This window comes from Acomys minous (genome assembly GCF_964271855.1).
Source record: "Acomys minous genome assembly, chromosome: 12".
Lineage (NCBI taxonomy): Eukaryota > Metazoa > Chordata > Mammalia > Rodentia > Muridae > Acomys > Acomys minous.
Window position 1 is genome coordinate 4,859,237 of NC_140493.1, and position 23,780 is coordinate 4,883,016.

Genomic DNA, 23,780 nt, shown 5'->3' on the forward strand with positions numbered 1-23,780 from the left:
CCACAGTTCTCTATCTCAATTGCCTATTGCATTTCCCCATTGATCCCAAACTACATTATTCCCAAAATTGAGTGGTAGGTTCTTCTTGGTTCCGATGGGAAGGAAATCTTGACAGTGGTGGGGTCACTGGTGACTTGAAGAGAGAAGGCAGGCAGAGACCCCAAAAGTCAAGTCGCTGGCCAGCCTGACCAGTTGAGAACCATACATGGCAGCCATAGATAACCACTTCCTCATTAGAACAAACAGTAAAATATTTATTTTAATTTGCCTGTATGAGTGTTCCAGCGCCTCGGGGGCCAGAAGAGGGTGCTGGATCCCTTGGATCTGGAGTAAGTACTGGGAGCAAACTCAGGTTCTCAGAAAGAAGAGCCAAGGGCTCTTAGTGGTGACCCATCTCCACCCCCCACCCCACCCCACCCCCATTTCTCATTTTCTTTTTTTTTTTTCCCCTGTAGGGTTTCTCTGTGTAGCCTTGGCTGTCCTAGACCCGCTTTGTGACCAGGCTGGCCCCGAACTCACTGCCTCTGCTTCCCAAGTGCTGGGATTAAAGGCATGTACCACCACCACACCCTGGCTCATTTTCAAACATTACAATCAGCACTCTCCTGTCTGAACTTGAGACTTCCTGTGACAGAGAGCAGGAGGGTTATACCCGGTTTATGGATGAGGCTCTGAGGCAGTAAAGGATGTTCGCGATAGTTTGTGTTTGTTTGTTTGTGGTTGATGTTGTTGTTTTGTTTTTCCGAGACAGGGTCTCTCTGTGTATCCTTGGCTGTCCTGGACTCACTTTGTAGACCAGGCTGGCCTTGAACTCACAGCAATCCGCCTGCCTCTGCCTCCCGAGTACTGGGAGTGCGCCACCATGCCCAGCTTTTTGTTTGTTTTTGAGACAGGGTTTCTCTATGTAGCCCTGGCTGTCCTGGAACTCTCTATGGAGGCCAGGCTGGCCTCCAACTCAGACATCCACCAAGGCGCCACTATGCCAGGCACGCCGTGGATAAGTGATTAGTTCAAGAACCTTTTCCCTACCGCCCAGGTGGGGTCTAAATGGTTGACAGTTGCGCCCTGAAGGACAAGAGTATGTCCTGAGCCTCGGGCAGGGCAAGGCTGGCCCTCACCTAGGGTCTAGCAGAGGGAGTGGGACGGGGACTCAAAGGCAAGCTGAAACTCACCTGCCTTCAGGAAGTGAGCCCTTCTCTCCTTTCTGGTTCCAACACTCTACCCCTCAAAGGGTTAAACTAGCTTTCACATGATTTTCCCATCTCCCAGGTAACTTGGGCAGCTGCTTACGAGGGAAATAAATAAACATCCCGGAACAATTTTTTCAGTTCATGAACCTGGCAATGCACCCCAGCCCCCCACATCAAAGAAGCACAACCCTTTGGGTAAAAGGTGCCGGGGGGAGGGACTCTGCCAGTTGGCAGGTGCGGGGGGAAGGGCTGCCCCAGAGAGCGTGGGGCCAGAGGGCGGCAGGGAGAGTGCCCCCGCCCGCCTCCCGATCCGGTTCTGGGCGCAGCAGGTTTGCGTCGGGGCCCGCGCCCCAGAGGGTTGGGGAAGCGGAAAGAAGTGGGGTGCGGGCGAGCGGGTGCCAGGCGCACACACCTGGCGCCTTGTGGAATGAATTCTTAATTAATTATTAAACTCAGCTCCCGCCGGAGGGAGTGGGGCCGCGGTGGAGAAGGGAGGGCGAGCGGGCGCTGTGGGGGCTGGGGCTAGGAGGAAGGTGGGGTGAGGAGGGGGCGCAGGGCACCCCGACAGGAAGGAAGCAGACCCTCTGGGTGGGGCGGGCTCCTTCGCCGCCAGTGGGTAGCTAAGCCGGCCTCCGCGGACCCCCGGGTGAGGGCGGAGGGCACCCTGCAGCATGCCGCCCTGGGTGGAGGCGGACGCACCGACCCTCCCGCGGGGTCTGAAGCCCAGAACAGTAGCCGCTTGTTTGGCCGGAGACCCGGGGAGGACGCGGCGGACGGGGGAGGGGGCGCGCGGGACTCTGGCCCCGCTCACCCGATCCCGGTCCTGGGGAGGGGAGTGGGCAGCTGTGCCCCGGCTTCTGGGAGGGGGAGGGGGTGCCCAGACAAAAGGAGCTTGTGCCTTTAAGGCGGGGAGTCCGGGAGCCGGCGGGGAGGGGACTTCTGGATCCGGGGTAGAGGGCGGCTGCGCTGGACAACAAGGGAGGGGGCGAGGGCCGGAGGCTCTGCCGCGCGGCGGGCGGGACAGCGGGGACGCACGGACACGGAGCAGGACGGCGGGACGGCCGGCCCGCCCGGCCGGAGCCCGCGGGCGCGGCGGGGCGGCGTCCCGGGGCAGGCGCCGACCCCCGGCAGGTGAGCGGGCTCCCGTGAGCACTGGGGACTCTTCGACAGTTTGCGGGGTGCCTGGGAAAGTGCTGGAGGAGATAAGGACCCAGAGCGCCACGGGGCCCGGCTGGACGCTTCCACCCTCGCTCCACGCCACAAGCTTCCCTTCCTGCACTCGCCAGAGTTTCCAGGCTTGCCCAGAGAAGGGGAGAAGGCATGCACGAGGGGAGGGGATACCCACAGAGGTTGGCATCGGGGATGTGGGGGTGAGTCTGGAGTGTTGAGACTGCTCTGAGAGGAGAGGGAGGCCCGTCCCTGCCCTCACCCTGAACCTTTGGAATGAAAGGGTAGTGTCAGTGCCTACTTCCCCACGGCCTGTTGCGGGGTGGGCAGGGGTGCGGTGGGGTGTGGGCAGACTTTATTCAGAGTAGGCCCTGCAGCCTGACTGGAAAATCAGAGGTGGGATTAGGTGGTGGCAGAGCCTTTCCGTACCTGGTACCTGCGACTTTCCAGAGTGCCTCTGTAGCTAGAGGGCCTGACCGGGGTGTTATGTGATTGGAGCTGGCTTTGGGGAGCTCTTTTTGGTCCTTAGGGAGGACCAGGGCTGAGGAAGGCTGTGCTGAACCTACAGATACAGGCCCCGGGGGAAGTTTTACATCTGGAAAGGCCTGGAAATTCTGTGTTGGGCCTCCCGCTGGCCATAATCTTCTACGTGAACTTTCTAGAGACTTGGAAATCATTTTGCCAACAGAGAGCACAGGGGCAGATAGACCCTGGGGATGAGGTGGCCAAGAGGTGGCCAGGAAGAGGGTTGGGCAAAGCAGTGGGCAGAGCCAGTCTTGAGGCCAAGCCTTGGCTTCCAGACCTTGGTCAGGCTGCAGGATCAGGGTTTGGGAGGGACTTGAGGTCTGAGAGACACTGGGCCTGGGACTATGGGCCTTGGGGCGGGATGGACGTGAATCTGGCTGTGGGAGCAGCACATCAATAAGAGAGCTCAAAGGACTCAGGGGAGGAGGAGGTCAAGAGGCTTAAAGGTCAAGAGCCCGAAGGCAGAAAAGGGATGTGGTGTGCTCTTCTGGAATTCACGGTGAGGGGTTTCTGAACGGGGAGGTTTGGGGGAACAAGTTTTGTGGCTTGGAACCATGCCTTCTGGTTTCCTGCTATGGTGGCCTGGCATAGGGGAGTGCCATGAGCCGTGCAAGTCCTTTACGGGTGGACCGAGGCTGAGCAGAGCCCAGGGTAGCCGTGGCTGCAGGCGGCCGAACAGTTTACAGAGCTCTGGAGCTATCTCTCTATCCCGTTGGGGAGTCAGCGTGTTCTCGCAGGGTCACATGTTTCCCTGATAGTGTCTGCCCCTTCCTCTGTGGGTCTGAGCCAGATGCAAGGATGTGCTTCCAGGGGCTGGGAACGTAGCCAGAAACAGGTCCCTTGGGAACAGAGACCTGGGCCGGTGGTAGCGGTGGCGGTGGTGGCGGTGGTGGGGCTGGGAGAAGGCGGAAGCAAAATGTCATGGTGTGTGGAGTTGGGGGGGGCACACATAGTGGGAAAACTGTACACTCTGTGCTCTGTCACCAGCAGCTCTGGGGACTGAAAGCAGGGGACATAGGGCCTAGTAGGCAGACATCTGACTGGCTGGCTGGATGTAGGTTCTTGCGCATGACTGTGGCCTTTCCATCTCTGGGACACTGATGGGAGATTTGCATCCAGAGGTCTGTAAGGTGGGGAGAACTAGTATTTACAGTGTTGCAAGGCAGGGACCACCGGCTTCTCTCGTCAGAACCATTACACTCTCGTTTTTCCGGGGAAGAAACTGACCTGGGGTAGAGGCAGGTAGATGGCCCCTCTCTGTAAGAGCCGGGCAGATCGCTTTTAAGGTTTGAAACCTGGTCTTGTGCCAAGAAACCCGTGCGTCCAGAGAAGTGTTTTTGAAGAGCTGGGCTTTTCTTTGGTGACCTTTTCCAAATGCCAACCTGACCAGAATGTCTTGCACTTCGGATCTGTGTCCTTCAAGATGGTGCTGTTGGCGTTAAGAAGTTGAAGGGCAGTGCTCCCCTGTGGATGGAGAAGGGACGCTGCAGAAGCTCGGCTGCGGGTGGCCCGGAGGTGGCGGCCCAGAGGTGGCGGCCCAGAGGTGGCGGCCTATAAAGCTCCCAACTTACCGTCTGCTCTGAGTCCTTCCAGCAGTTGCTGCTTGTGTGCTGTCTGGCTCTGTGGCCACCTGGGGCAGTGGCTGTGTGAACTTCTCTCGAGTTCCCTAGTGAGTACAAATGTCAGTGCTGCCAGCTCAGCAGGTGGAAGTACAAGGGGCCCCTCAGTCTGCCCTGCAGGCATGGAGGAGTTTGGCCCTGCTGATGGCATCATTCATGGGTGACCTGGGTTCAGCCTGGACACATGGCAGGGTGCTTGTCAGGAAGTCATCCAGTCCTGTCCGAGGCGTGGCCTTTCTGGACATTTAGGATCCAGTCTCAGGGTCTCTGCAACATAGGGGAGCCATGCAAAACTGCCTTGGATACCGGCTTCGGGTTTTCTCTTTGCAAAACTGTCCTGTTCCCTGGGTGATTATAGGACCAGCTTCTCAGGCCGTTGGTGAAGAGGAGGTGAAATTAGGCACAAGAAAAGGCCTTGGACGTTTATGACAGTGAGGAAAACATCTAGGAGTGCAGATACCATTCCTAGTCTTTGTAAACAGTACCCCTTGGCCCCCCCCCAAAAGCAAAACAAACCCAAAAACAAAAACAAAAAAACTATGCCAACACTGCGCGGACCCTTGCCTTCATCAACTTGGCATTCCAGTTAGGACTGGAAGACAATGAACAAATGAGAAAAATTGCAGAATGGCAGTTGCCGATAAGAGCCGCGGAGAGGGAGAAATTAGAAAGCTGGGAAGAGAGATACGGGAGCCCCGGGAAAGGGAGTTGCTATTTTAAGAGGGTGGTAAGAGTGGCACTGATAAGGGACTCAGGCTGTGACCCAAAGGAGCTGTTGTTCCAGCCGGGAGCAGCAAGTACCAGGGGCTAGCCTGGGCTGAGCTCCGTGACAAGCTAAGGTGACGGGCGCCGAAAGGGAGGAGGAGGACCAGGGCTGTCACTGGTAGCAATTGTTTGCTGTTGACCATTCCGTGGCACCCATGCCCTTGAGCATCCGTGTGGGCTCCCCATCTCTGTCTGTCTGTGGTACTAAGAATGGAACCCAAAGCCTTGTGCACTGTAGACAGCGTTCTAGTAGAGAACGACACTCCCGTCCTTTTTTATCTTTTTGCCATACATTTATTAAGCACCTACTGTTGGCCAGACTCAATACCTCTGGAGATACCGTATTTTTTCTGACCATAAGATGCATGCTCAGCTGGGCATACCTCTGGAGATACGTATTTTTTCGGACCATAAGATGCACTCTCAGCTGGGCGGTGGTGACGCACACCTTTAATCCCAAAACCCGGGAGGCAGAGGCAGGTGGATCTCTGTGAGTTCGAGGCCAGCCTGGTCTACAAAGCGAGTCCAGGACAGCCATGGCTACACAGAGAGACCCTGTCTTGAAAAAACAAAAATCAGGGTACCGTTTTTACTATTTTTCTTGTTTTACTGCACTAAAAACTGGATGTGTTATATGGTCAGGTGCATCTTATAGTCCAAAAAATACGGTAAAGTACTGACAAAAATATGTATAAGTTCTACCCTCACAAATCTTATAGTCCTAGGGACAGAGACATCCATTAAACAAGGAAGGATTTAGGCCAGGCGTGGTGGCGCATGCCTTTAATCCCAGCACTCGGGAGACAGAGGCAGGCGGATTGCTGTGAGTTCGAGGCCAGCCTGGTCTACAAAGCGAGGCCAGGACAGCCAAGGCTACCCAGAGAAACCCTATCTGGAAAAAAAAAAAAAAGGAATGATTTAATTATAATTGCAGTAAGTACTGTGGAGGAAATGAGCAGAGGTGAAACTGGACCAAACTTAGTCTAGGGGTGGGGCTGGGAAATCGTCTTCATCTGTGAAGAAGTAACACTTAAACTGTGACCTGTGGGAGAAATTGAATTTAGCTTGCTACTGTGTGTGTGTGTGTGTGTGTGTGTGTGTGTGTGTGTGTGTGTGTGTAGGAAGGATGTGGGAAGAGTTCTTTTTGTATAGAGGTCACTGATTGACAGTTCACATCAGAACTCATTCCACTGACAGAATTTATTTGGCCTGTATGTAGTATTTTTTTTGTTTTCTTCTGTTCTGTTTTCTGAGACAGGGTTTCTCTGTGTAGCCCTGGCTGTCCTGGAACTTGCTCTGCAGACCCAGGCTGACTTTGAACTCACAGTGATCTGCCTGCCTCTGTCTCCCGAGTGCTGGGATTACAGGTGTGCTCCACCATGCCCGGCATAGTATTGTAAAATATACAATAATTATCAACATTTCAAAATTGGGAGATGTCACATTGAAATCCAAGGCTTCCATTTGCTTCTGCTGAAAAATAAAAAATAAAAAATAGAAGTTTAGGCCCTACTGGGGCACCAGTGGTACCAGCCAGTTGGTGCTGGGTGGTCCTTCTCTCTGTGTGGTTTCTTCCCACTGTCTTTGACACAGGTGCCCGAGTTTGTGGTGATCAAGAACTCAGTATTGACTTTGGGGAAAGAGTAAACTATTAAGTGTACTGGCCTTCAGGATCAGACAAGTCAAACTTAAGAACTTGCTGCTGCTGCTGCTGTTGCTGCTGCTGCTTTTAAAGATTTACCTTTATTTTATATACGTTGGTGTTTTGCAGGCATGTATGTTTGTGTGAGAATGTCAGAATCTCTGGAACTGGAGCCAGAAACAGTTTTGAGCTGCTGAGTGGGTGATGGAAATTGAACCCAGGTCCTTTGCTCAGGCAGTGCTCTTATCCACTGAGCTATCTTTCCAGCCCCCCACAGTCTCGGTTTTTTCCCCCCTGTGTGGCTGCTGTGTCTTTCCCACCTCACTGTGTCCCGGTTTGCTCCCTCAGGGTGGTTTTATCAGAATGGTAGGAATGAAGAACAGAGCTGTAGGAAAGGCCGGGGGTCATAAGCTACTACGGTGGCCGCGGCTGCAACAGCGCTATTAATACCATCCCATGCCTTCCCTCCCAGCAGCATGTCATGGTTTAGTGGCCTCCTGGTTCCCAAAGTGGACGAGCGGAAGACAGCTTGGGGCGAACGCAATGGACAGAAACGCCTGCGCCATGGGACTCGGGCCAGTGGCTTCTGCGCGCCCCGCTACATGAGCTGCCTCAAGAACGTGGAGCCACCCAGCCCGACTCCTGCTGCCCACCCTCGCTGCCCCTGGCAGGATGAGGCCTTCATCCGGAGGCCTGGCCCAGGCAGGGGCGTGGAGCTGGGGCTGCGGTCCGTGGCCTTGGGTTTCGATGACAGTGAGGTGACAACACCAATGGGGGCAGCCGAGGTGGCACCGGATACATCGTCGCCTAGGAGCCGTCGGTCCTGCTGGCACCGGCTAGCGCAGGTTTTCCGGTCTAAGCAGTTCCGCTCCGCCAAGCTGGAGCGTCTGTACCAACGGTATTTCTTCCAGATGAACCAGAGCAGCCTCACGCTGCTGATGGCGGTGCTCCTGCTCCTCACCGCTGTCCTGTTGGCCTTCCACGCTGCACCTGCCCGGCCTCAGCCTGCTTATGTGGCCTTGCTGACCTGCGCCGCCACCCTGTTTGTGGCCCTCATGGTAGTGTGCAACCGACATAGCTTCCGCCAGGACTCCATGTGGGTGGTGAGCTATGTGGTTCTGGGCATCCTAGCGGCTGTGCAAGTCGGGGGTGCCCTGGCAGCCAACCCACACAGCCCCTCAGCAGGCCTTTGGTGCCCGGTGTTCTTCGTCTACATCACCTACACTCTACTTCCCATCCGCATGCGGGCCGCAGTGCTCAGCGGCCTGGGCCTTTCCGCCTTGCATTTGATTTTGGCCTGGCAGCTCAACCGTGGTGACCCCTTCCTTTGGAAGCAGGTAGGGCGCAGTGGGGCGTGCCGGGGTGCGAATGGGCAGGGCGCTGGCATGGTATGGGGAATGTCTGCATATGTAAGGCGTCGTCAGGGGTTGGCCTCTGCTTGGGGCTTGTTTCAAGTGGGCCTTGCTGAGGAGAAGGAGGGGTCCAGGGCCAGGCCTGCTGTCTGTCACAGTAGGCTCAGCTCTTTGGCCTAGGGCACTAGAACCGCATAGTCTGTAGACAACGCTGTGCACAGGGCTTGCATCTCTGACCTCTTGTTGACCCCTGACGGTTTAAGCCCTGTTGTTGTTACCCCTGAGAAACAGCTGTAGGGGGTTGTATGAAGCCTCCACAAGCAAGGCCTCTACTCCTTGCCAGAGGCTGTGGGCTGTAGCCCACCGTGGCCTCTGAGACAGAGAGTTTCCTGGTGCACTTGGGGTGAAAAGCTAGGTGCTCTGGCATGGTGCCCTTGCCAAGCCTGGAACAGAACAAACCTTTCAAAAGTAACTTTATAGCTAGTTTGTTATGGAGCAAGTGTCCACCAGGCGCTATTGGAACTCTTAAAGGGCCAGACCCTTCCAAACTAGTTCCTACGCGCTCTTCTAGTCTGCCTGTGAAGTGGGGGTTTGGGGTGAACTGCCCTTCTGGAGAGAAGCAGCTCAGGAGTGGTGCCTCCCTTCCCCCCTTCTGTCAGACTTGCCAGAAGGTGGGTGTGTGGCTCTTCCCTGCTCTCAGCTGGCATCGTGCCCAGGGCCCAGCCCTGTGCCTGATGGGGGAGGCTGAGCCTGGGAGGCCAGAACTGCCAGCCTTCTACCTCCTCCCTTCCCGGGGGTGCCGGCTTCAGTTTCACCCCCTGGGGTCTCCAGGGGTGCATTCCTGGGATGGCAGAGAAAACTGTGCTGCATGTGCCCCTCTGTGGGGCTCTTGAAACTGAGACCCATCTCGCACACGGCTACTGAGGCCTGTGAGTTTCTGCATGGAGTAGGGGTTTGTAGCGTCCTTGGCAACCCCTTCCCAGATCCAGCCTCAGCTGTATCCATAGGAAGAACCTTGATCCATCCACACTGAGTAGCGACATCGGTTCGGGGTTCGTTTGGGGTCGCCCCCAGAGCCTTGGCATCTATTTTTTCTCACGGTAGATAGGGATGTGTGTGTGTGTGTGTGTGTGTGTGTGTGTGTGTGTGTGTGTGTGTAGAGTTACTTCAGTCCTTCGTCCCTCTTCCCCTTCCCTCCAGTGTGACTCACATTTTCCTTTTGGGCTCCTGGGGCCAGGAAGGGAAGTTGCTTGGATAGCCCCCCTTCTACTCCCACACTGGGGGCTATTCTTAGAAGCCCCCAAGGGAGATAGAGTGGCCCCTCTTCACCCCTGCTGCTGCTGAGAGGGGGAAGCTCTGCCTAGGCTCTCTGGAAGCTGCTGTGGCGACTGGGAAGGGCAGCTGAAGGCCAGCATCCTAGAGGGGCAGTGCTAGGAGTTAGCCAGACCTCAGTTTGACACAGAGGAATCAAGACTAAAGGTCCTGTCCAAGTCTGCAGGCCTGGTTCAGGGCGGTTGGTAGCGATTCCCTCCCCTTTCTCCCTAACTGTAGCCCTGCCCTAGCCAGCTTGGGTGGAGTCCCAGTGCCACGTTAACCCCTTCCAGCAACATGGAAGGCAGCCTCACTTGGACTTGCTCCTCAGTCGTTTCTTCTGACACTGATTTGGGACTGGCTAGGGTGGAGCATGAGGTCCTGCAGAGGGGTGTGTGTAAGAGTGGGGCGGGGGGGAGAGGGAGGAAGGAAAATCATACTCTGTAGTAGGGGTGGCCATGCCTTTTCTTTCTAGTAGTGGAATTAATGGCTGCCAAGCCTGGGCTCTGAGTCTGGCCTTCAGGAGCTAGAGTCAGTGGAGAAAGCGCTTTCAGAAGTCTGGAATTATACTAGGCACCCAGGTTAGGGACAAAGGGGCTGGAGTCTGATTATCCAGGATCCAACTGGTGTGTGATCTTAGGCATGCTGCTGGGCTCCTTTGTGCTTGACTGGCTCGCGGTTGTGAAGTGGGATTCTGTTACCTGATTCATAGACGTGTGAGAAACCCATCAGCTGATATGTGGGTTCCATCCTTCGAATTCGAATCCTAGACGTTGCAGGTGGCCAGCAAACTGGCTACTGTAACAGCAGCAGTGATACCGGCTTACACCTGTGATCCAGTCACGTGGGGATCCGAAGCAGGAGGATCACCCTGAGTCTGAGGCCAGCTTAGGTTACACAGTGGGACCCTATCTCAAAAATCCAACCAAACAACTACAGAACCCAATGACGGTCATTCTTGCTCCTCGGTCTGCAGGGCTGGGGAAGACCTTAGAGATACTATTCCTACTACAAAAAAAAAAAAAAAAAGCCAGGCATATGGCACACACTTTAATCCCTGAACTCAGGAAGCAGAGGCAGGTGGATCTCTGCAAGTTCGAGGCCAGCCTGGTCTACAAAGTGAGTCCAGAACAGCCAAGGCTACACAGAGAAACCCTGTCTTGAAAAACCAATAAATAAAATAAAATAAGATGGAGATATTATTCCTCCTGTTTGGATTATGGATGAGTAAGTGGAAGCCTGGAGAGGAAGTGACTTGTTCTGGTTCACTTGGAAGAGGATGGCAAGCTCAGATCTCCTCGGCGGTTGCTCTGTAAGAAGGACCACAGGAAGAACGAACATTTGTCTTTTGTTAGAGGTGTTTATAGGGGAGGAGATTATTGGATGCCAGGGTTGGGCCCATGACCTCTGTGGCCGTGATTGGCGTTCCTGCTCCTGAAGCTGTGACAAGCTCATCTTTCTGGTCACAGAATAATCTAGGCAGGCTGGGATCTGTAGGGGGGCGAGCAGTGTATCACAGAGATGGCACAGCTTGGGGACAAACAGGGTGCAGGAGAGAGAGAGAGAGAGAGAGAGAGAGAGAGAGAGAGAGAGTCTGTGTGTGTGTGTGTGTGTGTGTGTGTGTGTGTGTGTGTGTACGTGTGTACACGTACACGAACACTTGATGGGGAGGCAATCACTCATCTGTCTCTGCTACCCTCCCATAGCTCGGTGCTAATGTGGTGCTCTTTCTCTGCACCAATGTCATCGGCGTCTGCACACACTACCCTGCTGAAGTGTCCCAGCGCCAAGCCTTTCAGGAGACCCGAGGTTACATCCAGGCTCGGTTGCACCTGCAGCATGAGAATCGGCAGCAGGTGGGGGGCCCCCTTCCTCCCCCCTCTCCCACTTCCCTAGGTAGGGCTAGGGCGCTCCTCCTCTTCACCCCCAGTACCTTGTGGCTTAGACCCTGCTGCTTCGTCCATGGCTATGAGATACAGAGTGAGTGGTCCCCAAGGACCGTGCATCACAGAAGCCCTGGGGGGTGGGTGTGCGGGGGAGGGGGGATCCTGTCCTGTTCAAGGATGGGAGGGTGGATGTAGGGGTGCATCTGGGAGGATGCTCCTGTGTCAAGCTCAGATCCCAGGCATCCGGAAGCATTCCCCCCCCCCCCTCCCCCCCCCCCCCCGTCAAGCTCAGATCTCAGAAACACAGGAGGGCTCTGGGGATGTGTGAAAGGAACAAGAGGGGTCCAAAAAAAAAAAACGGAAAGCAGAGAGGATAGTGGTTGGATCCGCTGGTCTAGGAGCGGCTGCTGCTGTCGGTGTTGCCCCAGCATGTTGCTATGGAGATGAAAGAAGACATCAACACCAAAAAGGAAGACATGATGTTCCATAAGATCTACATCCAGAAGCATGATAACGTCAGGTAGAATGGGGACAGAGGATGGTGGGAAGAGGGTGGCGGGGAGCCGGAGAGTCCTGGAGGAGGGGCTCTGAGCGCCATCTCTTCACTGCTGTTGCCCACAGCATCCTATTTGCGGACATCGAGGGCTTCACCAGCCTGGCCTCCCAGTGCACCGCGCAGGAACTGGTCATGACCTTGAATGAGCTCTTTGCCCGGTTTGACAAGCTGGCTGCGGTGAGGGTGCTGGGGCTTAGAGACGGTGCCAACCTCGATGACCCGCACAGTGTTGCTGGTGGCAGTTGGGGGTGTGTGTGTGTGTGTGGGCAGAGGTGGCATTGAAGGTGATGGGCCAGGTGTGCTGGGTGACTGGGAGGGGTGGGGTGGGGTGGGGAGTAAAGATGATCCTCCCACCTCTTCCCCTTTAGGAGAATCACTGCCTGAGAATCAAGATCTTAGGAGACTGTTACTACTGTGTGTCCGGGCTGCCCGAGGCCAGGGCAGACCATGCCCACTGCTGTGTCGAGATGGGGGTGGACATGATCGAGGCCATCTCGTAAGTGGTCCCCCTTCCCGGGCCTACTGGAACTGTGGGTGCTCCGGCTGTTCCTCCTGTGCCGTGCCATCAGGAACTTCCCCCAGTCTTAGTAACTCATCTCTGAGATGTATTTATCACTGGGCGGGGAGAGTAGATCTTTCTCCAGTCTGGATGAAGACTCTTGTGGTCCTTCCAGCCCTAGCCTACTGAGGGTGCAGAGACCTGTAGCAGGGACAGGGGATGGGGTGGGGGTGGGGTCTGTGGCTGCAGAGAGTGCCAGCTGAGCAGGCTGGAGCTGGCCACAGCTCAGTCCTGCAGGACGATGGCAGCCCCTATGGAACATGGTTCTCAAACCTTTGCCCTTGAGTTCCAGGTTGGCTCTTGCTCATGTCTAGTCAAAGCTGCATCCTGTCCCTCTGTCTTTGCCTGGGATGCTTGGATTCTTCTTTTTAATTACATTTATTTATTTACTTTGTGTGTATGTGCGTGCGCACATGCCTGCACAGGGATTCATATGCTGAGCTGCATGTACGTCGGTCAGAGGGTAACTTGGAGTTGGTTTTCTCCTACTGTTTGGGTCTCAGGGATCAAACTTAGGTAGTCAAGTTTGGTGGCAGGTGCCTTTACTGCTGAGCCATCTTGCTGGCCTCAGTTTGGGTTCTTGACTGGATGATAAGAAGACAGCTTGGGGTACTCTTGGTGAAGTCGAGGCCAGCCTGGTCTACAGAGTGAGTTCCAGGACAGCTAGGGCTACACAGCGAGACCCTGTTTTGAAAACCCAAATGGAAGGTGACGACAGCTTGGGGCTGATGTACAGTTGCGTCTCCTCAGGCTGGTACGTGAAGTGACGGGTGTAAATGTGAACATGCGTGTGGGCATCCACAGTGGACGCGTGCATTGCGGTGTCCTTGGCCTGCGGAAATGGCAGTTCGATGTATGGTCCAACGATGTGACCCTGGCCAACCATATGGAGGCTGGGGGCCGGGCTGGGTGAGTGGAAGGGTCCGGTTGGTGGCAGGGACGGGTGGATGGGTGAGTGGGGGAGCTAGGGTCTTACTTCCTGCCCCATACAGCCGTATCCACATCACTCGGGCCACACTGCAGTACCTGAACGGGGACTATGAGGTGGAGCCAGGCCGAGGTGGTGAGCGCAACGCATACCTCAAGGAGCAGTGCATCGAGACCTTCCTCATACTGGGCGCCAGCCAGAAACGGGTCAGGGCCAGGGCAGGACTGGCGGTGTGTGGGGAGGTCCAGGGTAGGACTGGTGGGGGGACGGGGAGGGAGGGTCAAAGGGGGGGCCGGGGCAGGAGGGTGGGGAGGAACAAACGGGGGGGGGGATGCTAGCAGAGGCCTTCTTGGGGTTCCGTTTCTGAGCCTGCACTCATGTTGCCCACACAGAAAGAAGAGAAGGCCATGCTGGCTAAGCTGCAGCGGACGCGGGCCAACTCTATGGAAGGCCTGATGCCACGCTGGGTTCCTGACCGTGCCTTCTCCCGGACCAAAGACTCCAAGGCATTCCGCCAGATGGTGAGGGGCTCTCCCCACTATGGAGGAGCTCTCCTGCTATGGTCTCCCTTCTTCACATAGCTTCCTTCTCCATGTATGTGTTCTGTTGTCGTTTTGTTCTTTTTTCCTTTTCTTTCTTTCTTTCTTTTTTTTTTTCTTTTTTCTTTTTTTTGAGACAGGGTTTCTCTGTGTAGTCTTGGCTGTCCTGACTCACTTTGTAGAGCAGGCTGGCCTCGAACTCACAGCGATCCGGCTTTTTTGTTGTTGTTGTTCTGTTTTGTTTAATACGTGTTCTAAAATTGAGAGCAGGGAGAATAGTTTCACCCAAGTGTCCCCAAGTGTGTGGGGACACTCTTAACCTAGTAGCGGAATGGGGGAAGGTCAGCGCCTCATTCCCTCATACGTTCTGTTTCTTTCTCCAGGGCATTGATGATTCCAGCAAAGACAAGTAAGTTGGTCCATGGGGTGGGAGGGACATGGCATTTGCCGCCTGGGACAGGCTGTGGGAGCTGAGGCCTCCCCTTTCTTGTGATCTGTGGGAGCAGGTACCACACGCACAGCTCACGTAGCCCTCTCTCCCTCTCTCCTGCCCGAGCCCTGCCCTTTTTAATGCTTGTTATGTGCTGTTACCTGCGTCCCGTTATTAGCCGGGGTGCCCAGGATGCTCTGAACCCTGAAGACGAGGTGGACGAGTTCCTGGGCCGTGCCATCGACGCCCGTAGCATCGATCAGCTTCGGAAGGACCATGTGCGCCGGTTCCTGCTCACCTTCCAGAGAGAGGATCTGGAGAAGAAGGTTTGCGGGGGAGGCCGTGTATGAGGGCTGGAGGGAGGGAGGGCCTGGCTGGGAGACCCGGTGGGGGATGGGTGGAAAGTCATATAAATCGAGCCAACTGTTTCTCCCCTGTTCTTGGTGTCCACACACCCCTGCCAGGGCAGGACCTGGCACCCAGCTCGGTCTCCTTTCTTCCCCTCAGTATTCACGGAAGGTAGACCCGCGCTTCGGAGCCTACGTCGCCTGTGCGCTGTTGGTTTTCTGCTTCATCTGTTTTATCCAGCTCCTGATATTCCCACAGTGAGTCCCTCTCACCACACCCCGAACTTTCCTGCCACCCACGCAGGCCACGTGGGTGGCTCTCTGGTCTCTGAGATCTGCTCTGGGGGTGGCATGAGGACACCCAGGTTTTGCTGACGTTGCCCTTCCGGCCTTATCCTGCTCCAGCTCCACTCTGATGCTTGGGGTCTATGCTGCCATCTTTCTGCTGTTGCTGGCCACTTTGCTCATCTGCACTGTGTGCTCCTGTGGCTCTGTAAGTAGGGGGACTTCCCTGAGACTGTTGGTGGAGGAGGAGGAGGGGGGTTCCCATGGGAAAGGGAGGAGGAGGAAGAGGAGGAGGAGGAGGAGGAGGAGGAGGAGGGACGCCATGTCTCTCATTAGACCCTGCTCTTGGCTGGTTCTCCCTTCTTTGTGAACGTAACTTCTAATCCTCGGTCTCTTGCTATTGCAGTTTTTCCCCAAAGCCCTCCAACGCCTGTCCCGCAGTATCGTCCGCTCACGGGTGCACAGCACAGCGGTTGGCATCTTTTCAGTTCTGCTGGTGTTCCTCTCTGCCGTTGCCAACATGGTAATCCTCCCATGGCCTAGACTGGGCACTTTCTGGGAACTGAGAACTGCTACCCAAGTCTGCTATCCCTGTGGGTTGGCTGGGGGTGGGGGAGGGTTTCGGGTTGGGGGGAGTAGCTCTTGCTCTTATTTTTCATTTCCCCTTTCTTTTGTCATCCCTGGGGAATTTAGTCCAAAAAGTACAAGGCACCTGGGTGTGGCCCTGGTAACCCTTTCCTTCATCTGTACCCAACCTTTGCAGTTCACCTGTGATCACACCCCGATAAGGACCTGTGCAGCCCGGATGCTAAACCTAACACCAGCTGATGTCACCGCCTGCCACCTACAAGAGCTCAATTACTCTCTGGGACTGGATGTTCCCCTGTGTGAGGGCACCGCACCCACCTGCAGCTTCCCTGAGGTGTCCGAGCAGTGTTCAGGCAGAGGGGTTTGCTCTGGCGCAGTTAGCTGCTCCTCTGTGCCAGGCCTAGTGATGGGCACCCGGGAGCCAGGAAGTCAAAAGTATCCCTCAACTCTAGGAGCACGTAGGGCCCCTCCTGTGTAGCTGGACATGAGTTGTAGAAGAAGTTGGGCTTGGAAGGTGGTAGAAGGGAGGTTAGGCAGGCAGGGGAATGCAGGGGTCTTCCTGCTCTGGGTGTCATGGTCTCTGCTGTCACCCAACGCTGCCTCTGCTGTCCCTCCGCAGTACTTCGTCGGGGATGTGCTCCTGAGTCTCTTGGCCAGCTCTGTCTTCCTACACATCAGCAGCATCGGCAAGCTGGCTCTGACCTTCATCTTGGGGCTCATCTATTTGGTGCTGCTTTTGTTGGGTCCCCCAGCCACCATCTTTGACAACTATGATCTACTGCTTGGCGTCCATGGCTTGTAAGTTCATTCTCAGCCCCTTTTTATGCCCCTGGGGACTCCCTGGCCCTTCTGGGCTGAGAGTCTGTGGTACCCAGGCCCTTGGAACGAACAACTCACTTGTGGGAGAAAGGGGAAGGGAAGGAAGAGTTCTGGCATGTGACCTCAGGTAGTTACCCTAGAGAAATCCCACTTGTGACAAATTCCTTTGTCTTTAGGCAAGAAAAAAAAAATCCCCCAATAATGCCTGGTGCTTTCCTACCCACTGTCTTTTTTTTTTTTTTTTTTTTTTTTTTGAGCCTTTTTAATGTGTAACATCTCTACTGTTCTGGAACTCACTCTATAGGCCAGGCTAGCCTTGAACCCAGAGATCTGCTTATGCTGGGATTAAAGGCGTGTGGGTCCGTGCGTGCGTGCGTGCGTGCGTGTGTCCCCTTACCCCGCCCACCCCACTGCCTAGCCCCACTCTTTTTTTTTTTTTTTTTTTTGGTTTTTTGAGACAGGGTTTCTCTGTGTAGCCTTGGCTGTCCTGGACTCACTTTGTAGACCAGGCTGGCCTCGAACTCACAGCGATCCACCTGCCTCTGCCTCCCAAGTGCTGGGATTACAGGCGTGCGCCACCACGCCCGGCTCCCACTCATTCTCTTAACTATGCCTAGGTCATAGAGTGTGGTGGTGGCAGAGCTCTGACTAGAAGCCAACCCTTCTGCCCCTTTGTGATGTGTGGCCATAGCTTGTAGGAAGAGCTGAGAGTCTGTTGGGCTTTGGGTCCTTGCTCCTGCTTTTCTCATGAGCTTTGTAACCTTGGCCAAGTCAACTTCCCCGAGTTCCCCCATCGGTCAGTACCACCTGCACTTCAGGATGGTGGTAGCTGTCACAGTAACCAATAGTCCAATAGTCCTAAAGCCTTATGGCATCCTCCCCCCCCCCCCCCCCCGCCCACTCATGCTAAGCCTTTCAGATGTGGTACTTAGAGCTGAGCCCCATTTCACTGATGGGGAAACTGAGGCTCAGAGAGTTAGAAGCAACTTGTCCTGGCCGTTCAGCTGCTAAATGAGAAGCTCCTACTTGGGAAAGGTGGCTCTGCCCACAGGCTTGATACCTGAGTGAGCTCAGCAGTGTAGTCTCTGCCTCCCCTGCAGTGTCCCTCCCAGCAGCGACAGCTTCCCCCCTCAGTGTCTCTCCCGGCAGACGGCGTCCAATGACTTTTGTATCTTCTTGCCAGGGCTTCCTCCAATGAGACCGTCGATGGGCTGGACTGGTAAGTGGGGGCTCTGGGGTAGCCAGCGATGAGGCTCGGAGAGCCTTCTTTGGACACCAAGCACGTCTTTATTTTCAGCCCAGCGGTAGGGAGGGTGGCACTCAAATATATGACCCCTGTGATTCTGCTGGTTTTTGCCCTGGCACTGTATCTACATGCACAGCAGGTGGAGTCAACTGCCCGCCTGGACTTCCTCTGGAAACTACAGGTGACTTGGATATGAACCTTTGTGGGGAGGGCGAGGCCTCTGGGGCCAGAGGGTGGGCCAAGCCAGAAATGCATCTCTTTGTTAACTGGCTCAGGCTGAGGCTGTGCAAGCCCACCCTGGTTCCATGCCTTCTCTGTGTCCATCTCCTGCCCCCTTCACCCCTTTGCCTGTTTTTCTTTTTAAACGATTTATTTATTTATTATGTATACAGCATTCTGCCTGCAGGCTAGAAGAGGGCACCAGATTTCGTTATAGATGGTTGTGAGCCACCCTGTGGTTGCTAGGAATTGAACTCATGACCTCTGGAAGAGCAGTCAGTGCTCTTAAGCTCTGAGCCATCTCTCCAGCCCCCTTTGCCTGTTATTTAGGCCTCCTCTGCCCCCCAGCCCCGTGCCTTTCTTCCTTCCCTCTGGTGCCCCATCCTCAGGCCTTGGCCACTGCTTCCACCCCTCGTGAATGCTGGGCAGTGGGTGATGGATGTGGTGCCCACAGGCAACAGGGGAGAAGGAGGAGATGGAGGAGCTCCAGGCCTACAACCGGCGGCTGCTGCATAACATTCTGCCCAAGGACGTGGCCGCCCACTTCCTGGCCCGAGAACGCCGTAACGATGAGCTGTACTACCAGTCGTGTGAGTGTGTGGCTGTGATGTTCGCCTCCATCGCCAACTTCTCCGAGTTCTACGTGGAGCTTGAGGCCAACAATGAGGGCGTCGAGTGCCTGCGCCTGCTCAATGAGATCATCGCCGACTTTGATGAGGTAACTTGTTCGCTGACGACTGCTGGCGGAGTAGGGACAATTTGGGGACCAGGGGAATTTCCGGAGATGACCTTGGGTGAAAAAGCCATGGGTTGGACGGGGTGAGCGTCCCTTGCCCAGTCAGAGACAGCAAGGTGGTCAACCTCAGCAGGGCAGGGTCGTGTCCTTGCTGAGGAGAGCAGAAGACACGCGGCCTTAGGATGGGGCCGACAGGATGGGTGTCAGGTGATGTCATTGAAGAGGAGGACAGCGGTCTGTGAGCAGGCCCATGTGAGGCCAAGCCAGAGGGCTTCTCACATAGTGAAAATGGGAGAAGATGAAAGGAAAATACATCTCCCATCAACTGGAGAAGGAAAGCAAGGATGAGCTGTCCACTGTCGTGGAGGGAGGTCCCCGCCTCACCGTGAGACACACTTCCTTAAAACATGTCAGAGCGTCTCTGCGTCAGGGGGACCATCACAGTTGACCTGAAGCCATATACCTCAGTTCCTCACACGAGATGCTGGACTGCCTCCTGAACTGGAAAGGGGCTCGCCCACTCAAACAACAGGGCTGTTGAGGGGAGGAGGGGAAAGGCAAGGGTTGACAAGCAGCGAGCTTTGGAAGGACCTGGGTCTGCCTGACGGCTGCCCCACTCTCCCCGCTCCCATGTTGTGCAGATCATCAGCGAGGAGAGGTTCCGGCAGCTGGAAAAGATCAAAACCATTGGCAGCACCTACATGGCCGCCTCGGGGCTGAACGCCAGCACCTACGACCAGGTGGGCCGCTCCCACGTCACCGCCCTGGCCGACTATGCCATGCGGCTGATGGAGCAGATGAAACACATTAACGAGCACTCCTTCAACAACTTCCAGATGAAGATTGGTGAGGGCCTGGCTCTTGGCACGTTTCCTCTGGGACGGTTTGTGGGTTAGGGATGAAGGTATGGGGTGGGCGGGGCCGTGGGTTCTCCAACCTCCCTTCACCACGCCAAGCTTTATACTCAGGGCCAAGGCCATCTATTTTGAGTCTTCCATGTGCCAGGTCTTCACCCTCGATATTTTGAGTGCTTTTTTTTTTTTTTTTTTTTGGTTTTTGGTTTTTGGTTTTTCGAGACAGGGTCTCTCTGTGTTAGCCTGGGCTGTCCTGGACTCACTTTGTAGACCAGGCTGGCCTCGAACTCACAGCTATCCACCCGCCTCTGCCTCCTGAGTACTGGGATTAAAGGCGTGTGCCACCACGCCCAGCTTGAGTGCATTTTTATTTATTTACTTATTTTGATTTTTTGTTTTATTTTGTTTTGTTTTGGAGACAGGGTTTCTCTGTGTAGCCTTGGCTATCCTGGACTCACTTTGTAGACCAGGCTGGCCTTGAACTCACAGCAATCCGCCTACCTCTGCCTCCTGAGTGCTAGGGTTAAAGGCGGCCGCCGCCGCCACCACCACCCAGCTTGAATGCATTTTTAATTCTCACATTAAGCTCCCCCCTCCTTTAAGATAAGGAGAATAACACCCAGATTAAATAACTCAGCAAAGGTTAGAGGACTGGCCGGCAGGTTTGTCTAAAGGCCGCCGCCTGGTGTCTCTGGGTGTGGCCAGTCTGATGAGGCACTTCTCAAGTGCGCTAGTGGAAGGCAGTGATTAATTGCATAAGGTCTGAAGTCTGGCTTGACTTCCCACAGCTCTATTTACTGGCTCAGTAAGTCGCCCCAGTACCTTCTAAGATAGGGGTGGGAGCAGTGTGGGCAGCAAATGCAGAGAGAAGCCTTCAGTAGTTGAGCTGCAATAGTACACAATAGTTGTCTGAACTCAAGAGAGCTACCTCAGCTATTGTGCCCAGACACCCCTGCCCTCATTTGCTTTTTAAACCACAGGAAGAATTGTCCCCCTTTCACATTTTTTTTCCTTCAGGTCTGGCTCAGGGTGCAAGGGGAGATGAACCCCTGGAGTGACCTCGCAGCACCCTGGGCTCAACGTCTTGCTGTTGTCTCTACTTTAGGGTTGAACATGGGTCCAGTTGTAGCAGGCGTCATTGGGGCCCGGAAGCCACAGTATGACATCTGGGGGAATACAGTGAATGTCTCCAGTCGTATGGACAGCACGGGGGTTCCTGACCGAATACAGGTGAGGGGACGGGAGGCAAGCTGGGAGGCGTATGGGTCCAGGGAGGGGGGGGGCTTCCCCAGGATAGGGGTAGGGTGGCTATCTTCTATGGCTGTTGGGGCAGAGGTTGTGGACTCAGGCTGCTAGAGAACTTCTGGGCCTTTTACCAATACATCATCAAGGATTCCAGGCTAAGCAGGCTCCCTTCCCGCCCCTCCAGGTGACCACGGACCTGTACCAGGTTTTAGCTGCCAAGGGCTACCAACTGGAGTGTCGAGGGGTGGTCAAAGTGAAGGGCAAGGGGGAGATGACCACCTACTTCCTCAACGGGGGCCCCAGCAGTTAGCGGAGCACAGCTGAGACTCAGCTAAAGGGACCAAGGTGGGCATTGAGTGGACTTTGTGCCCTCTGAGTGGCGCTGTGGCAGGCAAGGGGTCACTGAGCCTCCAGATCTTGCCACGGCAAAACGGGACACCTCAGCAGGCTGGGCTTGGACCACGTTCGTCTACCTTCGAATGACGAAGGAGGAGACACCGAAGAGGATTATCTAAGTGACTTTCTTAGCTGGGGTAGGCCTGTTGGTTCTCCTCGGGGTTTGTGGAAGGAATGAGAAGGCGGCCACAGAGGCCAAGGAGCCATGCTGCCTGAGAGGGTAAAACGGCAACTCACTCTGCCTGCTGTTTCCCTGTCCTGGGCAACAGGCTCAAGGCTGGGTCCTTCCTTTCCCTATTTTTCCTGGGACTACTTTGTACAAAGACCAGGCGGGCATGAAGAGTGCCAATCCCATGCTTGCCTTTGCTTGTCTCGTGTCCTCGGCATGGTCATCTCGGGTGCTCCCAGAACCAGCCAAGACTCCTTCCTAAGCACAAGGCAGGGAAAGGAGGTACTGAGGGACCCAGCTCTGACCACATTTCAGGGGAATGTTTCCATTTGCCAAATCCTAGTCCCGTGATCTGTCCCCAAAGGGGAACAAAGGGACCTCTGACAGCGCAGATTTAGCCCCAATTCCTGCGCGCTCCAAGGAAAGGGGTATCTGGCCTCACTGGTACTGTGAAAATGACTGGCCAGAGAGCAAGCATGTGTGGGCGGACATCAGAAAAACAGGAACTGGATGTTCACCCACAGGTGCTGAACAGTGCAGGCGGCCGGGGAGGAGGAGGAGGAGGAGGAGGCCACACTGATCTGAGGCCCCAGTGTGGCCAGGGTCAGCTCCCTTGGCCCAAATGCTCACTTGCTGTCTGCTGGCAAGGGGGACACGGAGCGTCTCTACCCCTTGTATTGCCAAATAGAAAAGAGTCAGGGTTCTGAGAAAAGTAACCCTGACCTCATCAAACCTGGCCTCCTAAGTCTGGCACTAGGGAGGACCTGTGTGTTTGTATAACTGTGTGTGCATGTTGCTTTTTTTGTGTGTGTGTCTGTTTTCGAGCTCTCTTTGTGCCCTTTAGCTCCAGGTCCTCAGCTCTCCACGTGGGGCTGCCTCTCTCCCATGGGCCTCTGTCTTCTGGTGTTAAGGCAGAGTTTCCTATGTCAAGCGATGGAGAGAGATGCCCAGGTTGCACAGGAGTGGGGTGGGGTTTGGTATCGAAATGAGAGTGGTCTGGGGAGAGGAGTCCTTTTTTGTGCCAAATCCCTAAGTGCCATTTGGGGGCCACATGTGCAGTCTGACTGTCTCCCTGCCAAGGGCAGGGACCCAAGCACCTGCTTAAATCTCTCCTGTTCCTCGCACTTGAACTGTTGGAATTTTGTTGGGTCGAGCATTTCCTGGCTTCCTCAGCTTGTGTCTTGGGGTGTGGTATTCTTTCTGACTGGGGTAGGTGTGGGATCCCTCTGAGGACCCAGACTTTGGTACTAGGGGATCGAGCCTGGGAATGCTAAACGTGGCTTTCCCAAGCCCTTAGCCTGAATCTAGCACAGCTAGAGTCAAGTCCTGGCTGCCAGTCCTCATGATGCCTGCAAGGGTTGGACTCTATCCCCTTCCTGTCTTTGCCTTCCTTTTAGCCCCCACCCCCACCCCCGCCCGCACCGTCCTTGACTCTGCCCTGAATTAGTTGGTGCCTTGGTGCCTTGGTCTCTCTTTCTGCACCTATTTAAACCAGAGGCATTATGGCTCGATTTGGAAGATCACGTTGTCTTCGAGGCTGATGAGAAGGGCAGAGGAGTGCGAGTTCAGGGGGTGTGGGAGGGGCAGGCGGGGTTCTTGCCCTCCTTCATGCTCCTCCCACAGCCCTCTGTAGAGGCCTGTTCTACAGCTTGGTACTGCTTTCCTGGGAACCTTCATGTACCAGTCAGTGGACCACTGGGCGCCTGGTTAGCCAAGGCAAAGGAGAGGACCTAGCTGGCCCAGACAGGAAACTGACTTGGTCTCCTCCAGCCATATCCCTGCATAGGAAGGAACTACTCGATGCCCTTGGGGTGGGAGCACAGTGTGTGTACGGTGTGTGTACGTAAGCCAAAGTGGGAAGACCTCGGCTTTGGGTCTGTCTGCTTCTTGCCAGGTGGGAGGGGCTTGTGCACACCCTGGCTCCCTGTACCACAGTGCCAGCCATGTCCTTCCCCTGAGTTACCGGTATCCTTTTCCTCACCAGTTGGTGGTGGAGGAGTCAGGGTCCGGGAGGCCATCGGCCCTGGTTTTATAATGTAACCACTGTGGGAGTGGGGGAGGGTGGCGTACCATGTATTTCAGTGAAATATTTAATATATTTAAATATCAATAAAATCCAACTCTTTGTAAAAAAAAAAAAATGTCCTGTTCTCTGCAGCTGCTTGGGCTCGGGGTTGGGGTCAGAAAGTGACAAAGCCTGGTAAAGCCTGCAAGCTCTCGTCCCTGGGATCTGTGGGCTGTCCCTCATCTAACAGCTTCCCCCTGGTTTTCTGCCTGTCGGGATTAAAGCTGCACTTTCTCCAGAGAGCATGGCTGCACCATGAGGACAAATGTGTTGTCCCGGATGTTCACTCTGACCCCTGTCATGCAGTAAGTCGCTGACAGACAGCCTTTCACATCAGGAATC

The 23,780-nt window shown here is 55.1% G+C and overlaps 1 protein-coding gene across 4 annotated transcripts; it reads left to right on the forward strand.

Moving 5' to 3' along the window:
• The first annotated feature begins 1,420 nt into the window (after nucleotides 1-1,420).
• On the forward strand, nucleotides 1,421-23,514 carry ADCY6 (adenylate cyclase 6). 4 transcript variants are annotated; one of them, XM_084751177.1, is made up of 22 exons: nucleotides 1,421-1,519; nucleotides 7,384-8,245; nucleotides 11,278-11,427; nucleotides 11,856-11,977; nucleotides 12,079-12,190; nucleotides 12,382-12,509; nucleotides 13,323-13,481; nucleotides 13,565-13,706; nucleotides 13,893-14,021; nucleotides 14,423-14,448; nucleotides 14,648-14,795; nucleotides 14,977-15,074; nucleotides 15,222-15,309; nucleotides 15,508-15,624; nucleotides 15,865-16,023; nucleotides 16,309-16,487; nucleotides 17,692-17,727; nucleotides 17,806-17,935; nucleotides 18,428-18,691; nucleotides 19,351-19,555; nucleotides 20,669-20,793; nucleotides 20,993-23,514. In XM_084751177.1, the coding sequence occupies exons 2-22, from the start codon at nucleotides 7,385-7,387 to the stop codon at nucleotides 21,116-21,118; spliced, it is 3,504 nt and encodes a 1,167-aa protein (XP_084607303.1). In that variant the 5' UTR covers nucleotides 1,421-1,519; nucleotide 7,384; the 3' UTR covers nucleotides 21,119-23,514. The 4 variants fall into 4 exon arrangements, with proteins under 4 accessions (XP_084607303.1, XP_084607301.1, XP_084607304.1 ...); XM_084751175.1 differs by lacking the exon at nucleotides 1,421-1,519 and adding an exon at nucleotides 2,135-2,321; XM_084751178.1 differs by lacking the exon at nucleotides 1,421-1,519 and adding an exon at nucleotides 2,146-2,321 and having other exon boundaries at nucleotides 7,381-8,245.
• Nucleotides 23,515-23,780: the final 266 nt, after the last annotated feature.

What these genes read in the sequence shown, in the direction of transcription:
- ADCY6 (XM_084751177.1), top strand. Translation starts at nt 7,385, where the DNA reads ATGTCATGGTTTAGTGGCCTCCTGGTTCCCAAAGTGGACGAGCGGAAG. An exon ending in ACCCCTTCCTTTGGAAGCAG is followed by an intron (nt 8,246 to 11,277) that starts GTAGGGCGCAGT and finishes ACCCTCCCATAG; the next exon opens with CTCGGTGCTAATGTGGTGCT. An exon ending in CAGAAGCATGATAACGTCAG is followed by an intron (nt 11,978 to 12,078) that starts GTAGAATGGGGA and finishes TGTTGCCCACAG; the next exon opens with CATCCTATTTGCGGACATCG.